This window comes from Chrysochloris asiatica, unplaced genomic scaffold (genome assembly GCF_000296735.1).
Source record: "Chrysochloris asiatica unplaced genomic scaffold, ChrAsi1.0 scaffold00023, whole genome shotgun sequence".
Lineage (NCBI taxonomy): Eukaryota > Metazoa > Chordata > Mammalia > Afrosoricida > Chrysochloridae > Chrysochloris > Chrysochloris asiatica.
The window spans coordinates 19,959,620-19,968,403 of record NW_006408541.1 but is presented as its reverse complement, the minus strand read 5'-3'; the positions used below and the strand labels follow the sequence as shown (position 1 = coordinate 19,968,403).

The window sequence follows — 8,784 nt, the reverse complement described above, 5'->3', positions numbered from 1 at the left end:
AGGCTTGTAGGATATACCCTTTGGTTGGTTGATGATGCATGGAGGGGATTATAACCATGGCAATGAAACAATAGAATGAATGTAAAACTAATGTTCTCCCATGTAAACTATCACATAATTCCCAACAAAACATTAAAATAAAAAATAAAAGAAGAACTATCTATATGGGCTCAAAACACAGCAATAACTTGAAAGATTAAAAAGCACCCTTAGGGAACAGTGAGAAAAAGAGGGTGGAATGGTTGTACAACTGGAAGACTGCAATCAATGTCACTGAAATGTACATGCAGAAACAGTGGAACTGGTGTTTGTTTTGTTGTGTATATTCTCAACAACAACAAAATAAAAATGAAAAAGTAGCCCCATGTACACAGTAGGTACTATGTTTATTAGAGATGGATTTGCCTATGGATTAAAGGGTGGGTGCTGGGTGGGTGGAGGCATGGTTAGATAGATGAGTGGATGGGAATGGTTGAGTGCATGAAAGCACTATAGGTGGTATGTGTAGCTGGATGGATGCATGACTGAGTGGACAGGTGAGAGTGAGCAATTAGGTGGACAGAAGTGTATTGTTGGATGAAGGGAGGAAATGGAGGTGAGTAAGCAAATGAGTAGATGGCTGCATGTGGCTGGGAGAAAAGGAGCAGCTGGGTGAACGTGGGTGATTGGTAGATGAGGGAGGGAATGGTGGGTGGTTGGATAGATGGATTGTCTGAGTGAAAAGATGGAAAACTGAAAGGGTGAAGGGGGCAGACGGGTGGATGGATGGTTGTTCAGGTGGGTATGAGAAAATGTAGGTGAATGGAATGGTTAAGTGAACGAAAAGTTTGGGCGATAGGGAATACTATGGTGTAGTGCTTAGGTGGATAAGAGGAGTGGGTGAACAGGTGCCATTCGAACCCTAAGTGCCTCCAGTTAACTTCCTAAAGGTTACGAAGAACCCCTGACGATCCAAGAAGTAGAAACAGGCTCAGAGACGGGGACTCCTAGGTTGCCCGCCCAAGGTCCACTTCCCTGAGTGGGGCCCACCCGGTCTGCCCGGATAGGATCCTACCTGGAGTTGGCTATCTCAGCCTTCTGACGTGCTATTGCGGCTGCGCGCTGGGCACCCTCCACACTGTGCTCCACCTTCTGGCGGACCTTGCCATTCTTGAGCGGCAGCACGCGGCGCTTGGTACCCTTGACCAGCACGTTATGGCGGTACTTGCCTTCCTCGCGCTGGCCATTGGGCAGCGTGGTGCAGCCGTAGCCGTGGCGCAGGTTGTCCAACCACTCGCCCTCGTAGCGGAGGCCGCTAGAGCGCTCGCTCACACCGAAGCCCGAGCGCTTGTCATTCTTCCACTCGCCCATGTAGGTCTCGGTGGTGGTGGCGTCGATGTCGGCCTCGAAGGGCGCGGCTTCGTCGGTGGCCTCAGCGCCCTCGCCCAGGCTGGCGGTAGAGGCGGCGTCACTGGCGCCTGAGCTGAGGTCGCTCTTGAGGAAGCTGACCCGGCTGCGCTGGCTTCCCAGCGACGTGCGTGATTCGGAGCGCCGCAGCTTGCCCAGTAGGGCGCCCCGCTGGAAGAGGCGGCCGCCCTTGGACGCCCGCGCCGTTGCCTCGGCGTTGGCCAGGAGGCTGAGCGCGAAGCCACCGCGCGGAGTGGTGGGCAAGGGCAGCGTCGGGCCGTCGGAGGTCGGCGAGGCGGGCGAGTCTGGGGCCACCGTGCCGTTGCTGTGTTCGCTGCGCAGGGACGAGAGCGAAGTGCGCAGCGGCGAGCGCACCACCACAGCCATCCCGTAGGGCACGCTCTGACGCACGCCGTAGCCATGTCGCATGCCGTTGGTGAACTGGCCTTGGTAAGTCCCTGTGGGCGAAGGAGGGTGCGTTAGTGGGACGGCACAGAGAAGTCCCCGGATGTGCAAGAGCAGGTGTGAGCAAGGCCAAGTGGAGCTAAGAGTAGGCACAGGCCATTGGAGGGACAACAGCGCCAAGTTCTAAATGCAGAAAGGGCTCCAAGGTGGGTATGAGAACATTTGTGTGCTATGGTGTGAATGCTCCATCCATCGGTGAGAGGGTGTGTAACGCAGTGTCTGGGTGTGAAGTTGTGTGAGCTCGGGCAGTGCATGAGGTTCTAAGTGTGGAAGGACACAGTGGACAAGCCTCAGGGAGTCTGGCTGATAGAGTCAATATATCCATTGCTGAGGATGTGCAAGGAACAGGTATGCAAGGCTGTGTGTTACCTACTGTTACCTTTTTTTCCCCTTAGCACATATTACCTCCTAACAGACTCGTATGATCCCTTTGTTACATTTATTGCATTTCTCCATCCTCTGGAATAGAAGCTACATGAGGGCAAGGACCTTGTGGTTTTTTTCTCTCTGATCTATTGCCACTGGCTCTTAGAGGTTCTATTTGTTGAACGACTGGCTGAACCTGTCCAGAAATACCATCTAATCCTGTGGCCTGGGAAACACCTTTTCTTTTTTAAGGCCTCAATTTTCCCATGGTCAGTGACAAGTTCAGTGTTAAGCTCTCTGGGCGGGGTGCTAGAAATTGGGGCACTGTGACTCTGGAGGCCAACAATGGCACACCAGATTCTTCTTCACTGCATAGTTCCAACAATGGAGGGTGGAGCCGCACCTGCTATTCCAACTCAGGGTCCTATCCTCCCTGCTCCAGCACTTTCTGGATTAAGAGCCCCCAGTAAGGAGCATGCATGGTGCCCGCGGTTCATTACTCTCCACAGTCCCATGAGGCAGCCCCCATCATTGTGGTCATTCACAGAAGAGGAAGATGATGGTCTAAGACGTTAAAGGACTTGACCTCGGAAACAAGATCCACACCCAAGTCTATGTGATGATGTGAGAGCTCATGCTCTAAGCCCGTGGTGCTCAATACTGCCTGTGCGCTAGACCAAAACCAAACCAATCTCGCTGCCATGGAGTCGATTCCTGCTCATAGTGAGCCTGTACTAGGTTTCTGGGATTGTAAATGTTTATAAGAGCAGACAGCCTCCTTGGTCATTATTCTTCTGTGGAATAATGACCCATTGACCTTGCAGCTAGTAAGCCCACAGTGCCACTTGTTTGATGTTATTGTTGTGTGTTCCACTCATGTTGTTGTTACGTGCCATCAAGTCAGTTCTGACTCATAGCAACCCTGTATAGGGTTTCCGAGGAGCAGCTGGTGAGTTTGAACCACCGACCTTGTGGTTCAAAATGACCTTTTGATCCAATGCTTATCCTACAGGACCATACCACTCATAGGGATCCTTAAAAAACTGTTGTTGTTAAGTGCTGTTGAGTCGGTTCTGACTCATAATGATGCTGAATAGGGTTTCCAAGGAGCAGCTGGTGGGTTTGAACCACCAATCTTGTGATTAGCAGTCCAGTGCTTATCCTACAGTGCCACACCAGGACTCACCATTATGGGAGCTTCAAAAAACACTGATTCCTGGACTCTACCCATGGCACTCCTACTGTTCACGCACATTGGGCTTCCAGCTCCTCTGTACAGCAGGCAGGAGCCCCTCTGTATTGGAGGTAGGAGCTGCCATAAGGAGAGGGACATCTGGGCTCTTCTCATTTCAGTGACCAGCCATGGAAAACTAGTAATCGTGGAATAACAGCTATAACGGACGAAACACAGACTCGGGCAGACAAGAGAGGAGAGCATGGGCATAGTTTCATGGAGAAGATGCACATAGGATCTCCATTTCTAGGTGGAGTGATGTTCAGAGAGTTTGCGTGACTTGCCCAAAGCCACAGTGAGGAAGAGCAGAAGTGGGGTTCTCTTAAAATGCAAGTCAGATCATGTCACTACTTTGCTCAACAGCCCCCTCACTTCAGTTCTTGAATCCGACCATTCTCCCCTCCAACTCACTCCACTCTAGCCACGAAAACCTCCTTGTTCCTCTCACACCAGCCATGGCCCTGCCACAGGGCCTTAGCATTGCCTATTCCTTCTGCGTTGGATATTCTCCCTGCAGATATCTGCCTGGCTTGGTCCCTCACCATCTTCAAGTCTTTATACAAATGGCATCTCCTCAGTGAAGCCACCCCTGCTCACTCTGTTGACAATTGCAAGCCCCCATCCAAAGATTCCTATCTCTCTTTTTTACTTTTTTTTCTTCATAGTATGCCTAGCAGAACATATATTTTGCTTTTTATTTTATAGTTCATTGACTATTTCTTGGACCAAAATAAGCTCCATAAAGGTAGGAATTTCTTTCATTCTTTAAATTTTTTTTAAGTTTTTATTATGAATTGAGTGATAGTTTACATGGGAGAACATCGGTTTTACATTTAACATTTCATTGCAATGATTACAGTCCCCTCCATGCATCATCATTCAAAGTTGTGTGCTTCTATTCCCTCTGGTTGTGTTTTGTTTGGGGGGTTGTTTTGTTGTTGTTGTTATGTGCCGTGGAGTAGGTTCTGACCCATAGCGACCCTATACAGGGTTTCCAAGGCTATAAATCTTTACGGGAGCAGAGAGCCTCATCTTTCTCCAACGGACAGTTGGTAGTTTCGAACTGCTGGCCTTGAGGTTCGCAGCCCAATTCGTAACCACTATGCTACACAAAACCACTCAGGAATATGTACAATAATTTAAACAACCAAAGGGCACATTCTGCAAGCCTGCCTCCCTGCCTCCTGGCTGCCAGCACTCAGTCGTTCTCTTTCCATGAATCTAGAGTCCTCAGCTGCTCTCTCTCTCCATGTCCTCATCTCTACCTCCATCTCTGGTGTCGCTGTTTCTCTGGATAGGGTCCCACATTCTGCTTGTGCTCTTCTCCCTTGATAGTCCTAGGGTCCTCTGTTTCTGAACTATAAGATTTAACTACTCCCCCTTTTTTGTTACAAAACTTCTACCTTTACAGTTGTGACAGTTGCAATTAGTCACAATCACAATAACAATTACTCACTATTGAATCATAAGAATCTTATCCCCATATCTTCTCACCAGACCCATCTAGACAAGGTGAGAACTATTCAGTGGGGACTCTACCTTCTCCCGCACAGTCTTAAACTAAGCTCTCTCTTAAAAACTTGGAAGCCAGTCACTTCATGCCTTTATCACCCCCTCATTTTAGGTAGCCAGTGTTTAAGTTGCCTGTTCTTGCCAACCTTGTATACAGAGAGGATAAGACTGATACTTGATGTGAACACTGCTTCCCTCTCAGTATTTTGAGATACTACATCCATAAGTATAAATCAAGTTCATCTAATTGTAGCAGTTTACACTTGTTTCCTTTATCAAAAATTATTTTTTATCTTCTAGTTGAGTTCTGATCATCCAGCCATTGAGGCTATGTCAAATGGGTACTATATGCAACTTTTGGCATTCTTGTGTGTCTCTCCTCATTTCGTATCAGCTGGATGCTTCACTCTCAACTCTAGCCCTCCATGGCTATGTCCTTGTCCCTGGGCTCAGGAATCCCCCAGGTCTCACCACACTTTGGACCAACAAGCCCTTCCTCTTTTCTCTCTCATTTCCAGGTCAATGGAAGTCTGTGGAACATGGTCGATCTCAGCACATATCTTCATTGCTGCCTTACCCCCTCTTCCACGCATCAGTAGGCCAATGTGGTCACCAGCAAGCTTACATGCCTGCTCATGTGTTCCCTTTGAGTTTCAGTCTTAGTGGTGGTGGTGGTGGGGGTTGTCCTGAAGGGACTTTATTGCTAGCCTTGATGGCTCGCCGGCAAACAGCTTGCTTCCTCTTACAGTAGTAGCCGTCGGACTTCTTTTTGTTTTGAATGTTTCCTGCTGGTCTTTCTTTTAAGAAGTATCTTTTGTTGCTCTAGCTGTTCCAGGCTGGTCTACTTGTCCTTTCCAGTGGGAATGTCCCACTGGACCCACCTCAGAAGGTTCTGGATGGGACTCGGGAGTCCACCTAAAGTCCTATAGACTACAAAGGTTCTGCAAGAAGCCGATTTCACTGGGCAAGTTCTAGAACCCCGTTTAGGAATTCCAGTCAGTTATAGGCTGAAGATCTTTGGTTCATTTTCTTTCTTTCTGCTTGTTATTTTTGTAATGCCTGCTTTGGCCACGTTTTCTTAGAAACTTTACTCATTTGACTTGCAGCTGTTTGGTTGGTTGGTTTTTTAACCTTTTACTGTGAATGGAGTGAAGGTTTACAGAGTAGATCATCAACTTTACATTCAACAAATCATACACTTTGTTTCACCTCAGTTACAAGCTCCTCCATGGAGCGTCAACTTAATCCCATTTCCTCCTTGTGTTTCTTGTCCTCAGTTAAGTGCTGCAATTTTTATTTTAAATGATTAACCATTCTGTAATATGCATACCTCCCTAGTGTTGTTGTCCCTGACATCCCATATACCTATCCAGTGCTGAAAATTGAGTCATGGAGTAACCAAGGGCCATAATCTCTATCTCACCAATAGCCTGGTCTTTTTATGATTTTGAGTTTTGTTCCACATTTTCTCCCACTCTATTGAGGGCCCTCTAAGGAGCTCTGGTAGCATAGTGGTTATAAATCTGGCTGTGAACCGCAAGGTCAGCAGTTCGAAGCTACCAGCTGTTCCATGGGACAAAGATGAGGCTTTCTGTTCCCATAAAGATTTACAGCCTCGGAAACCCTGTGCATGGTTGCTGTGAGTCAGAACCAACTCCATGGCACGTCACCACCACCACCACCATTGAGGGCCCTCTAATGTGATGCCTTTCAGAGCAGTTTGTAGCGGTAGCCAGGCACCATCTAGTTCTTCTGGTCTCAGGGTCGTGGAGAGTGATGTTCACGTGGTTCATTACTCCACTGGACTAATTGTTTTCAAGTGTCTTCAGTTTTCATCATTCTTCTTTTCTCCATACAAGGAAAGACCAGTAGTGGCTCCTTAGAAGGAGACTCAAGAGCTTTGAAGATCTCAGTCACCACTCACCAAAGTAGGATGTAGTACATTGTCTTTGAGGATTATGCTATGCCAGTTGACCATGGTATACCCCGAGACTATGATCATGGGCCCCAGGCCCGGCTAAACAAGGAATTTTTTTGTTGTTGTTGTATCCTTAGTAACTAGCACAATGTCAAATAGGTATTCATTTGTTAAATGAATGAATGAATGTATTCTAGAAGGGAATCTTTATTCTTTCTGTTCTATCAATATGAGCACAGCCCTGTGAAAATGAATAGATTGCTTTAAGATTTCTATAAGAAAAAACTAAGGTCCACCAAGGACAAAGGATTCGCTCAAGATGACACAACTAATCCATATATCAGAGCCCAAACTCACATCCATGTCTATCTGTGCTTCTTCCACTTTCAGAAGAGAGATGAAAGAGGAAAATGAGCAAGGATGGAGCAGAGGAGAAGGTATTTAAGATGGAAAAGAAAGAGAGAAGACATCTAATCTCAGAGTTAGGCAAGCTTGTGAAATTAACTCAGCCAACCCACCGTTAACTTAAATTGGTGTGACATAGTCTATTTAAGCCCAAGAAAGACAGAGTGCAGCAAGAGAGCAACTCTTGGCCACCAGTTGGGAAGGAAACAGCCAGGCTATATTAGGACACTTACAAGCAAATGGCAAAAGGCACAGATACCCAGGGGAGGCTCAAAGTGAAGGAGCCCTGGAAAGGGGAAAAAGCCAAGTGCTCAGGCCATCCCCAGCCTGACTCTCTCTAAGACAGGACAGTTCTGGGGATTGGAGGGACATAGCCGGGGAGGAAGAGGAGGTCACTGACTGTAGCCATTTCCTGTGGAAGGAAGTATTCCTTCCATTCCCTTTGAACTGGACCCTCTCTTTATGGATATTCAGATTGATGGCTATGTAAACCCTGCTTCCCGCTGTCCTCAGAACAAGGTCCAAGATTCTGAGGGGCCTACAAGGGCTGCCATGATCTACTTCACCTTCAGTCGCTCCTCAGCCACACTGGTCTCCCCACCTCAGGGCCTTTGCCCATGCTCTACTCTTTGGCATACTGTTCTCCTCCTCATTGCTCTGTTGACACTTCAAGCTTTGGCTTCAAAGGAACACCCTTCAGGAAGATTTCTCACACTGCTGGGAACCACCACAGGTTATCCTGTCCCTAAGCTCTACTTGTTGGCACCTTCCCCAGTTGCAGTGCAACAATCATTTAGGCCATTGGTTCCCTGTCAGCATTCTTCGCTAGACTTCGGCTTCCCTGAGGACAGAGCTGTGTTGAGCTTATTCCCAGTGTGACCCCAACATCTTGCTTGGTTCCCAGGCCCAGCGAAGCCCGCAGTAAACAGCTAATGAATCTGTGTCTTCCCTTGCGTGACACCCACATTCTTCAAGGAACGCAAGGACCCACATCTCCCCTTCCCCTTCATGACTCAGCATACAGTTGGTGCTCATTTATGAATGGCAGTGGCTGCCAAGCGTGCTTGGGTCTAGATTCTAAACTCAAACCCTGGGAGGTATTGGGGTGCATATTAAACCCTGGTGAAGACCATTACCAAGGTAAACATAATCCTGGCCCTCAGATGGTTTAGTATATAATGACTTGGTTTTTAACCTCATTACTCACACTAACTAGTTCTCAAATATGTGTAAATTACATAAACCTGCTGTCTTAGTTATTTAGTACTGCACAAGTGAATGGCTTTAGCAAACAGAAATGCATTCTCTCACTGTTAGGGAGGCTACAAGTCTGACTTCAGAGCACCAGCTCTGGGGAAAGACCCTTGTCTCCTTTCAGCATCTAGGCCCAGCAGTCCTTGGAGATCTCCACATGTCTTTCTATCAATCATTCCCTGGATCTGGGAGCTTCAAGAGCAGAAACCCCAGGTCCAAAGTACACATTTCATTCCTGGCTCTT

The 8,784-nt window shown here is 47.5% G+C and overlaps 1 protein-coding gene across 1 annotated transcript in view; it reads right to left on the bottom strand.

Annotated features, from left to right (window-relative positions):
- JPH2 (junctophilin 2) overlaps window positions 1–8,784 on the bottom strand; it is an 80,109-nt gene that overhangs the window by 53,018 nt on the left and 18,307 nt on the right. The window contains exon 2 of the mRNA XM_006839280.1: window positions 1,055–1,844. Within this exon, the coding sequence (XP_006839343.1) occupies window positions 1,055–1,844 (790 nt within the window). The remainder of the gene's footprint in view (window positions 1–1,054; window positions 1,845–8,784) is intronic.